This window comes from Haliotis asinina, chromosome 1 (assembly GCF_037392515.1).
Source record: "Haliotis asinina isolate JCU_RB_2024 chromosome 1, JCU_Hal_asi_v2, whole genome shotgun sequence".
In the NCBI taxonomy this organism is placed as follows: domain Eukaryota; kingdom Metazoa; phylum Mollusca; class Gastropoda; order Lepetellida; family Haliotidae; genus Haliotis; species Haliotis asinina.
The window spans coordinates 74,718,608-74,735,764 of NC_090280.1; the positions used below are offsets into that span (position 1 = coordinate 74,718,608).

At 39.7% G+C, this 17,157-nt stretch overlaps 1 protein-coding gene across 2 annotated transcripts in view; it reads right to left on the bottom strand.

Annotated features, from left to right (window-relative positions):
* LOC137297124 (organic cation transporter protein-like) overlaps nucleotides 1-17,157 on the bottom strand; it is a 36,101-nt gene that overhangs the window by 11,157 nt on the left and 7,787 nt on the right. The window contains exons 1-4 of one of the 2 annotated variants that reach the window (XM_067829134.1): nucleotides 11,599-11,768; nucleotides 5,829-6,243; nucleotides 1,543-1,773; nucleotides 245-441 (exon numbers count right to left, since the gene is read on the bottom strand). In XM_067829134.1, coding sequence (XP_067685235.1) covers nucleotides 245-441; nucleotides 1,543-1,773; nucleotides 5,829-6,215 — 815 coding nt within the window. In that variant the 5' untranslated portion in view covers nucleotides 6,216-6,243; nucleotides 11,599-11,768. Of the gene's footprint in view, nucleotides 1-244; nucleotides 442-1,542; nucleotides 1,774-5,828; nucleotides 6,244-11,598; nucleotides 11,769-17,157 lie in introns of those variants that run through there. The other variant, XM_067829124.1, reaches the window with a different exon arrangement.

Consider the following 17,157-nt stretch of genomic DNA (forward strand, 5'->3'; position numbering starts at 1 on the left):
ATCAAACTGTTCTTTTTACAGTTGGATGTGACACAGGTTGTAATGTAAACTGATGTGTTCCCAGATGGCACCCAATGAAAGTACTAGAATCTTACCTTCACTGAGAGAAGTGTCATCCCAAACATATTGTGTTACTCGTGACCACTAAATGGCATCGTGTGTTCATATTCACGTCAGCCAATAAAGGGATCCTGTTATTTTCAATGTCTGTAACTACTTATGCCACAAACAGTTTTAGACTCACCATATATAGAATAACGCCAGGAGACTTGGCAAACAGATTGCAAGCTGTATGTATCTCCAGTCACGGATAAGGAAGGCAATCACTGCTAGGGCCATGACACTTGCACCCCAAAAACATTCAATGACACCACCAGCTATTGGGCGATAGGCTGGGAGAAACATCTCAGCCACCAACACATAGCTGGATATCTGCAATCCCTGGAAAACAAGGACACAAGGTGAGTGAGTGACTTCACACACAGATGGATATCTGCAAGCCCTGGAACACAAAGACACAAGGTGAGTGAGTTAACACACAGATGGATATCTGCAGGCCCTGGAACACAAACACACAAGGTGAGTGAGTTAACACACAGATGGATATCTGCAGGCACTGTAACACAAACACACAAGGTGAGTGAGTGAGTGAAAAGGTGAGTGAGTGAGTGAGTTAGCATATAGCTGGACATCTGAAGACAATGTAACGACACAGTCATACAAAGTGAGTGAAGTCATAACTGGATATTTTCAGACACTGCAAGTCATGGCAAACAACATAAGTGAATCACGAGTTGACATTTACGAGTGACTGCTGTGAGGAAACAACTATTGCAATAACAAAAGTCAATCGAAATAGTTTTATCATTGAAATGTTTCATTTAGAATCGTTTTCCAAAACTTATATGAAATAAAAACTAGTTGAAGTAGTTTCAGTTTCTTTTAATAACTGATAAGAATCATGAAAGCCAGACTAAGTTTGTTTAAGAGATAACATGGGCGTATAACACTAAATCAAAGTGAATGAATCTGGTTCTTCCTGTATTTTGTGCTCCGCATATATCAACAGATGTCAATTACTAAACGAACGATACTCACACATACTACTGATGCTTCGTTATGTTTTCGGAGACTCGACATTTACCATCCATCTATAGTTGACATATCACTACAGCATCCATCGATAGTTGATGCGTCATTACTGCATTTATTGATAGTTGACGCATCATTACAGCATCCATAAATACTTAATGCATCATTACAGGATCCATCGATAGTTGATGCATCATTACAGCATCCATCGATAGTTGATGCATCATTACAGCATCCATCGATAGATGATGCATCACTACTGCATGTATTGATAGTTGATGCATCATTACAGCATCCATAAATACTTAATGCATCATTACAGCATCCATCGATAGTTGATGCATCATTACAGCCCTACTGTCAAATAATCATAGGCATTACTCACAAAAATGAAATGAAATAAAATATTGACTGGAATTGTCACCACACTCTGTCTATTCCCCCACCTACCTGCAGAAACACGCCTTCAATGAACCTGAGGACCACAAACCAGGTGTAGGAAGGCACGAAGAAGATGCCAATGCCGAGAACCACTGGCACAAACAGCGTGACAAGCATGATGGGACGTCGACCAAACCTGTCCGAGAGGTATCCAAATAACAGACCACCCACCATCACACCACAGAAGTAAATTGTTGTTGCTAGTGGTCGCAGGTAGCTGTTGTCGCACACAAGATCCCACTGGTCAAAGGGAGATAACTCACATTAATAAGAGCCTAATATTTTACAAACTGATCAGTACATATAAAATATAGCACCAGTCACATTTGATAAAAAAACTGTATTTGTAGGGTCGCCAGCTTTGAGCAATACTGAGAGCACACATATTTATTTGGCTTTGTTATTGCTTCAGCTTGGTCTATCCAACTTTATTCTTTTTCACTTAATCCTACTGAATGTTGTCAGTAACATCATAATCTTTATTTTCAGAAGGCCGAGAAAGCTCAATATGGTTCTCTCCTGTAACACCAACATGGGGTAATTGATCTTCTGGTAACACACGAAATATGTTATCCAAAATGAGACTTCCCGTCATGCACACTGGCATTCCAAACAGCTGTGCCCATGTGAAACTGTAAGACTGAGTAACACCAATAAATAGTTTCATGGAGTACAAAAGTAAGTTTTGAATGATTGATTGGTCAAAATATTGACATTTTTCATTTTTCACAGCTCACAAAGTACACACTATTTTGATCACTACATATATGTATTACCCATACGGTGAAACATAACCATTGTCATACACATATCATATGTGCACATAGCACATTCACACAGAAACCATTGTTTCTGTGTTTCCTCATCTGTGACGTCATTAAACAATTGAGCATGACGTTAATGAATTGGGACGTCACACAATGTGTTACTGCATAAACATACAAGAATAAAATGGACAAGAAAGAAATTAGTACACTCGAGCTAGAGTGTAACACAGCAAAAAATCACACTTGTTTTGGTTTAGTCATGTGACACACATCCTCATGTGAAGATGTGGGTATGATTTGATCTTCAGTAACTCATGCTTGTTGCAAGATCTGGTGGTGAGGCTCACTGACTTGGTTGACACATGTCATCTGTTCACAAATGTGTAGATCGGTGCTCATTCTGTTGATCACTGGTTTGTCAGGTCCAGGCTTGGTTATTTACAGACCACTGCTATATAGTCAGAATACTGCTGAGTGCAGAATAGAGTTAAACTCATTCACTCACTTGCTAGTGTAATTATCTATTATTTGATGCCTGCCACCTTATACTATCTTGTTCAAGCTGCAACAGCTGATGGAATTATAGTTTTAAAAAATCTAGAACTGGTGATGCAGGGTTTAAATTAGTGTGACGACATTATAATGCAAACATGATATATGACTCATTACAAATACAATTATTTATTCACGAATACAATACTCTGTTGACAGCAGTTGATTATTATTATTTCCAAACACAAACAAAAAAACATCACAACATTATGATCTAATGCTGAGTAAACAATATGTGTAAGGACCTAGGCAAATTCACATCAGGCAGTGCCAGTACTGCTTGGCTTATGCACTCACATTATGTACTGACATTACAAAGAAAGTGAGTGAGTGAGAAAGTGAGTGAGTGAGGGAGGGAGGCTTCATGTCAGTAAAAGATCATATTCAAACAGCCACTACTGCACTTATCGCACAACCAAGATGTGAAAACAATTAACTCCCTAACAATTATTAATATTTTGATTGACGGAGGATACCAGTGCAAAAACTTCATACAGTAATATGTCGTATATAGAAACTCTGTCAAAAAGGCAATGCAACCCCTGTATTTAAGAGATTTTAATCTTTTGTTTTAGAACAACACAGCATTTTTATTGTCTAAGACAAAAGTCTGAAGTTTCACAGAATAATAACCAAGCTAGCCATGATTAAAATTGTCATTTGAAAAGTCATCTCACAGACACCAGTTTGTCACCAGGGTGCATCTTTCTTAGTATCTCATATGAGCAGCACGAACTGCAATCACTCCACACCATCTCCTTGGACAAGAACAGAAAAGACGCAGGATTCTCATAGTTCATTGTTGCACGTGCAATATGAGGCCGGACATTGTCTTTTTGAAAAATCTGTGTCTGCTGGTCAATAATCAGGAGAAGGTGAGGCTGTACAACATGGTTGAGGTAACATAGGGCTGTCATGTTCCCTGGAACGATCACCAAGTCAGATTTCTGGTTGTGTGAGATGTCTCCCCAAACCATAACGCTGTCCATGCCAAATCTGTGCACCTGTCAGATGCATATGGGCGCAAAACGTTCATGATGTCTCCTATACACACGCTGTCTTCCATCGCAACGTTGCAAAAGAAAGCTGACACTCTCCTCAAACCTGGTATTTGTGTGGCTGTCATGGTTGGTAGGGCATGCCGATTACACAGGTGATGGACCCAGACGTACCGAACTTGGAGTGGGGTTCGTGATTCTTGTCCTTCCATTTCTCAGGCATTCATTGGTCGAATTGAAGTTTTTGTTGTGGCTCCAAAGTCAGGATATCGTTGGTTTGTGAACATTTAGGTGCCGTGCAACAGCTTGAAGACAGCCAATGGCAATATTTCGGTAAGCAGCACTCAATCGTGGCATTTTCAGCACTGCATTTCGGCAACAAATGAATGAATAAAATACGAAAGCACATGGGTTTTTATACACCCCTACATTAACTACCATTTTCATGGTTTGCACATGCATTTGTGTGTGAAGTCACCAAGGTCATTTCATGCGTTGTGATGGAATAAGCAATAAAATATACTTATGTATGAAAATTCAGTTGTTTGGAAGGTAATCTTCATTAAATACATGTATAATTTCAATAGATTTGAATAGAAGTTAGTTTGGAAACAATAAAGTTATTCCAATGAATTTTTAATATATGAGGACAGGGGTTGTGTTTCCTTTTTGACAGAGTTTATATACATATATCTTGATGCCCATATTTTGTGTTACATGTCTCTGTGTCTACCCAACGTGTTCATATGCTTTTTCCATCCTGAATATTTCTAACCCATGATTTTCGAACTGAAGATTATAGTTCTAGTAGTTACAATTTAATATTTATTTCAACAGTAATCTAAATTAATACAGTAATGTGATACACTTTATGAAGGAATTTATGTGTGAAAAATTTAACGACCACCATTTTAAATTATCATGTTTCAACTGCAGCATCAAACGGAACTTTATCAGTGACTGTAAATACCATGGTTACAACACAGGGATCACATGTTCCTGGAAACAACATACTGGAAATAATTTTCTAGTGCAAACATTTCCCAAACACACGTTTTATAATGAATACAATTTTTAAAATAAAATTCTGTACTGGCTGCTGAACAATTATTGCCACAAAACAATTATTGCCGGTTATCTGTATCACACGTGTACAACTTCGGTCAGGTACATCATGTACATTTCTGGCACTTTTTCCCCAAGCCATTTTACCACAATAAATGACAGCAACAGAAAATTTGTCACTGAAAGTAACAAACACAAGTGATAAAGTTGTGAACCAAACAAACATACGACAACAAATAGTTCATAAAATGTGTAGGAATCTTCTTTTGTTGCAGTTTTTGCTGTACATTTTGTAACAATGAAGAAAAGGAGATTTAACAGAGTCTGTCACATCTATCCCTATATGCCTCCAAATGGTAAATATGCGTAATGTACTATCGTATGTTCACCCACAGACATGATAGAAATGAAAGGAACTCAAGTAAATAAAGCTCAGTTCCATAAACACTTAAGTGTTTATTTTAAAAAAAGATAGTTATTGGAAATAACAAACTGAAGAAATAGTAAAGGCTGTAAGTGGCATGGTAAGCTGTGGTAACTAAGACAAACATTAGAATGTATGTACACCTATTATATACTTTCACATTTTGAGAAATGTATAACTTTATTAAAGAACAGTCTATGATTCTTCTTGTGTTAATATTCATATCATCTTTATAGTTCATGAATAAAATGTGTATTTTAAAAAAATAGTCATGAATCATCTAAATCTTAATCTTAACATAATAAACTTCCAGCAGAATTGTGTTACCTCTGTGTCACAGGGAAGAGAGGTAGCCTAATGGTTATAGTTATCACTCACCTAACTGAAGATCTGGGTTCGATTCCCCATGAGTGCAATGTGTGAAACCCATTTCTGGTGTCTCCCATCATGATATTGCTCGAATAAGCTGCAAAAAGAATTCGAACTTACCTCTGTGACAATGTTGGTTTCACGATCCTCCGTCACATATGTCCAGTCTCCTGCCCCACAGGTCAGTGTAATGTTGTCACTGTTGTCCAGAAATATCGTGGTTCTACACTGCCCAGTCGTCCTCCCAACAACAGTGAAGTTCTGGTCTGCATGAGTGTAGACATTGCTCCCTCGCAAAGGGTCACAAGAGTGTGGGGTTCTTGCCCCGAAGAAGGCCATTATTACATGATTGAAAACTAGTGGTGAGTAGTTCAGACACAGAAGTATGAAAATTATCACTTGGTAACAGCCTGGGCTGCCAAGCTTCCCTATCAGTTCATCCATTTTCAGTGATAAACCAGAAACCTTGTCTTTGCTAGAAGGTTGGTACTTTTCCTGTGACCCCATGATGGGTTTTGTCCAAGACTGCTAACGTCTGAAAATGAAACCAAACAACACAAATATAGAGTACAGTTACAGAAGTAGTGACAGAGTATAGTTATAGCTTAGAGTAATCCCGTACCAAGTTTGTGGGTGAAGGTTAAGACAAAGATCATCAATATCTCTAGGGTATATGTTTCAGTTAATCTCCACTGTACCCTGGATGCATCTACAGCTCTCCTTGATGAATGTATTACCTCCCTAGGTTGGCTTTACATCCAACCAGGTGTATATGCTGGTAACTTATGTGTAACATTCTCAACTCACTTTCTGTTCCTCAATTATCTAAGCAATATTAAAAATGGCAACACAAATAATGCAGAGGTACTCTGATATAGGAGGAGTTCTTGCATATTTTGTAAAAGTTTTTGAATTGTCCATTTGTTTGTAATTGATTTCACCAAAATCTGAGTCACACTGTGAATAAACCTTCGCAGCTGCAACCGCTATCTTTGTTAACACTGGCAAGCTTGGTTGAAATGATGGCTTAGTTGGTTGGCTACTGTGGGAATGCGGAGTCAGAAAAGGGAGGTAATAAAATTATTGGACTGAGCCAGAGATTCATCCAGGGTATAGTAGAGATTTATCGAAACGTATACCCTGGAGATATCAAGGATGTTAGACAAATGGATCAACAACAAAGCTACTCTTAAAGCGAACCTTCAATCTCAGAAAAACATGTTGGTACTTGTGTACCCAAGATCCCTAAACTGACTGGAGACAGCTTAGAGTTACGTGAGTACATCATGGATCTCAGATGAGGTCCAAAATTGACAGACAATTTCATATTTATTAATATCCCCCAAGACCAAGCCCCAGCCCACCCTCAAACACTGTGAGCAAGACCTGAAATAATTCATAAATGATCACCTTCAGTTGGACAGAGAAAATATGGAATTCAAACATGTCCACAGAATTGGCAAAGATGTCCGGACAGGGTGACTGAGACAGACCCCTCAATGACATGTTTATCTACACCACCGAGGAATGCAATTCTGTTAAATTCCAATTACCCACCTGGCCCTTGAATTCTGGTGCTGACCCAATATTTTTTTAAATGGTATGAACAATACAAGCTTCCAGATACCATTGTTTTAACCTGGCACTGATAGACATCATCCATTCTGATAGAGAAAATCAACATGATGGCAACAAGCTTGATTAAATAAACAAATAAACATTGATAAATGTGATTTTAGTTTGTATGTTACTTCTAAAAAAATGTAATACCTACCTACCCTAAATTTTAAAGAACTGCAACCAGAACCACAAAATCATTTATTTACTTCACCTTTAAGTGAGCAACACATGCTCCCTACAGAATAGCAAGTCTGACCCTCAGGAGGACTTCTAGGACTGGCACGGCGGACATGCCAACCTAGATAAAACACTTTGTCTCTGAATATAAAAATTTTTGATAGTAAGAAACAAAACCATTTAAATTGAAAAGGAGCCCCGGGTAGGCCTTTTCTTTTGGTACGCTGAGCCTGGCAGTTGCTAATTTCACTACAATCACCTCAATGGTAGGTAACACAATTAAATTCAATTCGGACATGATCTCATGTAAATGAATATCGAACAGTACTCACCAGTTTTGATGTCAAGATCAGTCAATCACAATTCATATTATATGGGGGACATGTAAACCCTTCCCTATGTCATACATATATGTAAATTATTTTATATAATGCTGTAAAACACGTTTGCACTCAAAAGGAAGTATACTGAACTACAAAAGAAACGTCGCACTTTTCAAAGTCATCTTACTCACACCTGATGTGGAATTTGATAGGCTGACTCACAGTTTATGCTATTGTAACATTACAAATATGGCATTGACCATTCATAACACATCATTTTAAAGAAATGAGATTTCTGAGTAGGATTCAAACTCATACCCTTTCCATGAACATGGTAATGCTCTTGAACGCAACTTTCTGAAAAGCATGATGCACGCGCAAATCCCTGGTCTAGTGGGTATAAAAAGGACCCCAAACCATCATCCTGTCATTCGATTCCTGATCACTGTCACCATGCCACGTTTGACTCGAAATCAGAGGAAACAAGCCATCGGACGTCCTCACGCTGGTCAACGTCCACGGGTCATTGCCAACGACTGTAGTGCTCGGACAGTCGAGAGACTGCAGGAGCGGTACAATGCAACCAACAGCACTAACGATCGTCAGCGCAGTGGCCGCCCCAGGATAACAACAGCACGTCAAGATTGTCATCTTCATCGGGAGCACTTGCAGGATCGCTTCCGCACAGCGACAGAATCGGCTCGAGCGACTGTTGGAACCCACAACAGACCCATTTCTGCAGCAACAGTTCATCGTCGGCTGAGAACTTTCAACCTGGCCTGTTGACGTCCTGCTCAGGGTCCTGTCCTGACAGTTCGACATCGTCGGGAACGTTGTCTGTGGGCCCAACAACATCGGCACTGGCGCTATCAGCGGTGGAGGACTGTAATCTTTTCAGACGAGAGTCACTACTGCATATCCGTGGCAGATGGCAGAGCTAGAGTTTGGACGAGGGGTGAACGGTACATTGATGCATGTCTTATGGAGAGGGACTCGTGGGGAGGACCAAGCATCATGGTTTGGGGTGGCATTGGACTGAACCACAAACTTGGACCCCAGGTGTTCCAGAATATTGGTCCAGGTCAAGGAAATGGAGTGACTGCTGTCCGTTACATCGATCAAGTGTTAAGACCGCACGTTGTGCCACACTTCGCCCTTCATCCAAACCACGTGTTTCAACAGGATAATGCACGTGCTCACACAGCCAGGATAACGAGGGACTTCTTCCAACAGCACAACATCCGCACATTGCCCTGGCCTGCTCTAAGTCCAGATCTGAACCCAATTGAGCACCTATGGGATGAAATTCAGAGAAGGATGAATGACCTTCGACCAAGGTCGACAACTGCTGCAGAACTCACGGCAGGTTTTCTCAGAGTGTGGAATGCTATCCCCATGGCCTTCATCAACCACTTGATACACTCCATGTATAGGCGTTGCATGGCAGTTATCAACGCAAATGGTGGCCACACACGCTACTGACTTCAACCCTGAATGTCAATGACATGACCTCATCATGTGGCACCATGTGTTGTCAGACTTGTTTCTGGAGTACTTGTTAATCAACAGGACAAAACAGTTCCTTCAATTTCAACCTTAAATAAGAAATATGTTTCCACATAAATAAAACAGTTTGAAATACATACATGTACGACATTTCTTTCGTAGTTCAGTGTATGTTGTACGCTCTGATTAACAACTTTCATGAGGTACCCCATCTGGAAATCTGAAAGTTTTGTCACCAAAATTTGACATACCTCTACCAAATACCTTAATGCATCTGAGAGTAAATGCACTGAGATGAGATCACAAAAGAAAGATGCTGAAAACAAGTGTTATTGGTAAATTAAGGTGAATGTGTTGTTTAGGAGACAGTTGTCCAGGTATGACTGGAGGAGCATATTTATCTACAAACATTCGCCGACTTATGTCTGGACAACTTCAGTGTTTGGCCGGAGGCATAAAACCTGCATATTTGATGCACAGATTATCTCAAATACATAGTGAATTTAAAATCATTTTAACATCATTTTTGACACAATGCTACTGGTTCCCAAGTTCAGATCATCTACGTTTGTAATTTGCTGTTGTTTAAAACTACTTACATTGTATTGCCTTACATTGTATTTTATTGTTATTCAACAATCATAGCTGATGTCTTGATGAAAGTTCCACACTGAAGTTGACTCCCAAAACATGCCCATGACTCCCTCTCATGACACCAGGGAGTCATGATGACTAAATTTTCATGTCTATGGCAAACACTGCAAATTGGTGATATATAAATCATTTCATGAGATTTGACAAGTTTTTAGGGATCTCTCCAAAGAGGGCTATTGACAATGTGTGATGAATGAAGCAGGCATGTGGGGATATTCAATGGATCGATTACTGCCTCGTATGACAGCCTGGATTGGAATGAAAAAATAATTTGTTTCCTCTTGTTGCTGCAAAAATACCCGCATTATGAGCGTCATTGAGTGAGTATGGGGTTTTACGCTAATTCTAGTGATATTCCAGCCACATGAAGACTGAGAACACCTAAGCAATGGACTTCATAAACTGTACCCATGTGGGGGAATGAAAACCCAGGTCTTCGGTGTGATGAGTGAACACTTTTTTTTTTACCCCATCATCCCTAAAATGAAAATATCACAAGTGTGTGTCATTCACCTTTACACATTTCCAGCTTTCAGGGTACTGTTTTACTTGCATAACTTTCCTGATTTGCAACATTCAAGTGTGGACAGACATATGTCAGCCTTATGGTTAGAAGCAGTCTTCAGTAACCCATGCTAATTACAAGAGGTGAGAAACAGGAACGGGTGGCCATGGTCAGCAATATTCCAGCTATAATCATGGCAGTGGTCTGTAAATAATCATGGCTGAACCAAACAGCATGATCATCGATCTACACAACTGGATACTTATAATGACATGGCCTGTCACCCAAGTCAGCATTTCATTTAACTATCCTTCAGTCAACTCTTACAATAAGCATGGGATCTTCGTGGGTTCACTCACTTTTACCTTGAGTGTTGAATAATACAGGTGACCATTTTCTACGTTGAACTCACTGAACAAATAACAGAACAAAATGTACACATTTTCATTGAGGAAAGGCTGCCATAGCAATGTTAAAAACAGCATACATGATAATCAAATGAGTCCTTGCCCATCACTCAAAAGTGCTCAGAAGTCCCAACACAACAACACAACAAAATGAACATGCTTACATCAAGAAAAGGTTGTCTGCCTGCACGGGATGGCTACATGTCAACTTGCTTGAGATCAGGCTCACTGACCCATATCAAATACGTTTGCATTCTCCTGAATGGCCTCTTGCTGGCTAATGTTCACATTCAGTGTATATGTTGTAGGGTAGACTAAATCTCAATCTTTGAAAATATTATTTCATTCAAAACAAATAATTCCATTTTTATTAAAAAGCAGCTTAGGTGAACAGTGAGATTCTGAACCTGATGACAATCTAGACTTGTATAATTTTAGGCTTTAGCAGGGTAGAAAGGGTTGGGCAGAAGAGAAAATAATGTGGACAGCGACTGTGAGACAGGCAAGTTGAAGGAGTGGTGACTTTGATTCAAAGTGTTGACAATGTGACTGTGAAAGGCAGAAGGAGGTTTACCCCTGACACAGCTGAAGTCTAACCTCCTGGCTTTACAGAAGCAAGCATGCAGCAGCCAAGAAGATCAAAACATGTTCTCTCTGGTAATGAAGAAGAATAAAACAAGGTAAGCAGAGAAACTTACATGACAACTGAAAGTGTTGTTACCTATAAACTTCTGGTAGTTTGGCTGTCAGCAAATACCTTCATCACAGGTATTTCCATGAATAATTATGATGTGAACCAGGAAATTCAGGGCTGTTTTTGGATGTAGTGAACAATGTTGTGATATTTACAACTATAAAGATGGACGACAGTTCAGATGTGAATTTAATGGGCTAATCTGATTGGTCATATATACATCACTAGTCTACAATACTGATAGTCTATAAACAGACTATTAGAAGCTAGCTAAATTAGTTACGTATGTCACATCTCCCTTTTGAAGGAAAATTTAAAGTTGTATTGCACTATGATAAACAATGTTCTGCACTACACCTGCGATGGTCCTGAGAGAGAATAAATGTCTTTGGCACATTTGACAATTAGTAGTCAATTGATATTAAAATATTACAGTTCTTTGGCACAAAATGATAATCACAATATTACAGTCCATTGGGAGAATGCTGGCTGCTACTCATGATACTGATCATCATGATCATGTCTGTGTTGATTAGAACCTTTACATGTTCAACTGTCTCTGAGCTTGCTTTAACAATAAAATTAACTTTAACAGTCTCTGAACTTTTTTAACACTGAAATTTTCACAGTCTCTCAAATTATTATAATACTGAGACTTTCATACAGTGTTCCCAGAAATTATTGAGAAAATCTTTGTTTTTTTTCTAATGATGCTAAGATTGGAAAAAGGGCTTTCACTATGCACTAAGCATACTAAATAAGGGAGACAACTCTTGAAGGCTTAGAAGGCAGCTCATTACGTTAAGAGTTATCTCCCTTGTCTGAGCAGACGGCTTCCTGTGTTGACATTGCAGAATTTACAGCAAGAGAGAAAAGAAAGCTCATTCTAGATGATTTTGAAAGGGGTGAGGCTGATGCTAAAGTGTTAGCTTGTAGACATGGTATTCCTCTGTCTACAGTATACAGAACTTTGAAGAATATTCAAACAGGAACCGGGATAGAGCACAAAGCAGGGGCAGGTCGGCCTAGGAAATTCAGTGTTGTGGATCGCCGAAGACTTGGGCAGATTGTGAGTAGGGGCAAATTGAAAAGTGTTGAGTACATCAGAAATGAAATGATTAGCAGAGGAAGTCCTCAGGTATGCATGAAACAGTTAGGCAGGAATTACAGAGACTTAATTGGGTGAAAAAACGTGGAATTCCCTCGCCGTTGATGAAAGATGCACAAAAAGAAAAACGTTTAAACTGGTGTCGGGCTCATGAAAATCAAGATTGGGATAATGTTTTCTTTTCGGATGAAAGTTCTGTTTGGCTTTTCCCTAATTGTGTGAAAATTTGGACTAAAGATACTGTCAAACCTATCTACCAGCGACCAAAACATAGCCCGAAGTTTCACATGTGGGGTGGCATATCGGCTCACGGAGTGACGCCATTGTGTGTTTTCATGGGAAACTTGACAAAAGAAAGATACGTTGACATTCTAAATGGTCACCTTCTTCCGACAGCACAAACATTGTATGAAGATGATTGGATTTTCCAGCATGATAATGACCCAAAACACACGGCGCGCTACACAAAACAGTGGTTGTCGGGCGAAAATGTTCAAGTTTTAGACTGGCCCAGTTACAGCCCAGACCTAAACCCAATTGAGAATGTGTGGGGAGTCATGAAGGACAGTATAAACCAAAAGGGACTGAGAAATATTGAAGATATGAAGGCCGAGGTGGTCCAATATTGGGATACCCTGTCACACGATTACCTACAAACTTTGATGGGTACTGTGCCTAGGCGTATTCAGGCATGCATTGCTGAGCGAGGAGGTCTAACAAAGTACTAAAACAAGACTGAGACTGTAAAAGGATGATGTTTTAACATGTTTATGTAAGTAAAACGCCAGAAGTTAATGAACGTAATGAGTTACATGACGCAACATGATTCTCAATAATTTCTGGGAATACTATAGTCTCTGAAATAACACTGAGATTAGTACACAACATAGTTTTTCAGTTTTTCTGGTGGTCGAGTTATCCATGATGGTCGACCGGCTGATGGGAGTTTCTATCATAGTAGGCAGATGGGAGTTCAGCGCGATCCGACTGGTTGTATCATGGGAGACTCATCGTTTCAGGTGGTATTGTACTGATGTCTGACCGGTTGCATCTCACTACCTGACCATTGGCTGGGGTGTTGGATCTGGGTGTGTGGTGTACTGTGGTTACAGTCGCTGGCTCCCAGGTCTTCTGTTTACGTAAGAGGACTTTTTCACCTGGTTTCAGTACACTCAGATTTCTTGTACCACGGTCATAGTACTTCTTCTGTAAGAGCTGCTTCTTCTCAAGTTGTTGAGATATGTTTTCAACAACTTTAGCATGTTTAGGCTGGTGAATGAGTCATGCCAGAGACTGGAGCATTTCTAAAGTTGAGAAGAGCAAGGTAAGGGTCAGACCTATTTTCAGCAGCTTTCGTCAACAGTTTCTTCATTGTCTGGATTGCTCTTTCTACCATGCCGTTTGACTGAGGGTATGTTGGGCTAGATGTGGTTGTCTTGAAATCCCAATCTTCAGAGAATTTCCAGAACTTTTGGCTTGCAAAAGGCATGTTATCTGAGAATACTTCCTCTTGGATGCCATGTCGAGCAAACACAGACTTCAGGTGTGTTATGACAGTCTCTGCAGTCTTATTGGTGAGCAGGCAATGTTCAGTGAACTTTGAAAAGTAATCTATGATTAAGTGATAGTCCTTTGACTGCCACTCAAATATCTACACCAACCTTTGGCCATCTTCTGTAAGGGATAGGATGGGGTATGAGTGGCTCTCTCTGATTGTGTCGTCTGTGTTGGAGACATGTTGTACACCTTGATACCATATCTTCAATCTGTGAAGCCATTCCTGGCCAGAAGATGACCGGTCAAGCTTTGGCCTTAGATTTTTCAATGCCCAGGTGTCCTTCATGAATAAGGTGTAGCATGTCTTTGTGTAGGGATGACGAGTTTAGTCCCTATAAGAACGAGTCCGTCAATCGAGTGAAGTTCGTCTCGAACATTCCAGTAAGGGAGGACAGATGGGGGGGCTTTCTTCTTAGTCGAGGGCCAACCTGTGTGAATTAGGGAGAAAACTTTGTTCAGGACTGGGTCTCGTTCAGTTTCTGCCTGAAGCTGTTTGAGCCTCTGTGAGCTTATGGGCAGGCTTTGCTTTAGTGTGTGTATCATGACATCGGCATCGTCACGAATTTCCTGTTGGGGTGACTGATTATCTTTGATAAATGCTGGTGACAGGGTGTCTGCCATGTATGTCAGCTTCCCCGGTAAGTATCGAACTCTCAGTTGATACCACTGGAGCCTCATGATCATTCATTGTAGCCTTGGAGTTGCTTTGCTGAGTGGCTTCCTAAGTATAGTTTCCAGGGGTTTATGATCAGTTTGTATGTCAATGACTTTCCCATAAACGTACTGGTGGAATTTCTCACAGGCATACACAATGGCTAGAAGTTCTTTCTCTATCTGGGCATAGTGAGCGCACATGAGGTGTATGCGACAGGATGTCCATCCTGTAGCAAACATGCACCAAGACCATACTGTGAAGCATCTGCCTGAATCGTCACATCTTGGTTACATTGTAGAACTTCAGGACTGGCTTGCTGGTAAGAATGGTCTTGATTTGTTCCAATGCTGACTGATGTTCATGTTGCCATGTCCACTGATTTTCTCGTTTCAGCAGAGAATGTAGAGGAGCTGTGATTTCTGACATGTTTGGGATATACTGGGAGAAAAAGTTGAGTGTCCCAAGAAGAACCTGAACGTCCTGTTTACATTCCGGGTTTGGCATATCCACAACAGCCGTCACTTTGTCTTCATCTGGCCACAATCCATCTTTTGAGATGATGTTTCCCATGTATTTCACCTCAGATACTCTAAGCTGTATCTTGAACCTTGTTGAACACTATTTTCCTTAGCTCTCTCCATCACCTTCATCAGGATCTCCTCATGTTCTTTGACATCTGCTCCAGCAATGATATCATCCGAGATCATATAAACACCTTCGATGTCACCAAATGTGTCTGCATTTCGTTTCTGGAACACCTCACTTGCTGAGCATTCGTTTGAATCTGTATCTTCCGAAGGGGGTATTAAAGGTGCATAGGAATGAGCTCTGGTCGTCAAGCTGGACATGCCAGTATCCATCTTTTTCATCAAGGATTGAGAATACAGTCTTTTCACTGAGTTTTGATGTTATTTCATCTGGTGTGGGTATCTTGTAGTGTTCACGTTTCACAGCTTGATTTAGATCTTTAGGATCTAAACATAAACGTAGAGACTTGTTCTGTTTCTCTACTATTACAAGGCTCTGCACCCAGTCAGTTGGCTGGTTGACTTTAGCAATCATATCAGAGTCTTCAAATTTATCTAGTGTCTCTTTCAGCCTGTCTTGTAGACTATATGGTACCTTCCTGGGTGCATGAATGACAGGTTTCACCATTGGATCAATCTTCATATGGTACTTCTCAAAAAACGTCCCAAGTCCTTTGAATTTTTCCTCATATGTACTAGAACTGCACTATTTTGCCTAAGGTTCGGTGTACAGTAATGCAATCCAAAAATTCAGTATACCTTCATTTTATTAACCTTTTTGTATTTTTTCTAAAATGGTCAGAAATCGAATAATTTTGTGACTGCTTGGCAGGGTGGTTGGGTAAAGTCTTGTGGTTAAAGTGTTCTCCCTTGACAGGTTTCATTTCCCAAATCCCCCTACAGCAGGATATTACTGGAAGATTGCTGAAAATTGCATTAAACTAAATTCACAAGTTGCTTGGCCAGTTTTGTGAATGTACACATCCCTGGTAAAATGACTGGAATGAAAAGGTTGTGGACATATACACTGATACCAAGGTTATTAGCTGATATTACACAAAATGACATTTACATTCAACAAATGTTTACAGTACCTTTCATAACTGAAATTCCATGCATAACGTTGTTGTCATTCAGTGTGATAAGCATGTTATATGGCTCATACATAACAATAACCTTAGGATCTATTTAATGGAGAAAATTGAATTCATCTGTTTAAATAGTTTACTCCTTAAACACTTGTATGTGATTAGATATTATGTGTTTCTATAAAAATACTAAGTATTTTAAATATACTCCATTATTTACAAAAATGTACATTGAATAAATACACATTTCAACGATGTCTCAGGTTGGCTTGCATGAACATCATGCTTTGATTGTATTTGATGTTAATATTAGTTGAATTTGTTTTGTGAAAAGTATGACTTTAGATCACGTTTGCCTAAATGTGTCTTGGAGTGATGCCATTGATTTCTTATTAACATCACTGTTAGTTTACTAGACCTGTCAAGAAGCAGGTTAGAATTGATCTTTCAGCAACCCATGTTTTTTTTATGAGGCTATAGTAACTGGATCGGGTGGCCAGGATCCTTTACTTGGTCGACACACGTCATCAGTCATCATTGCAAAAAATGATACTCATGTTGTTGATCACTGGATTGTCTGGTCCAGACTAAACTTAATCTGTTATTCACGTATTGAGGATAATCGGGT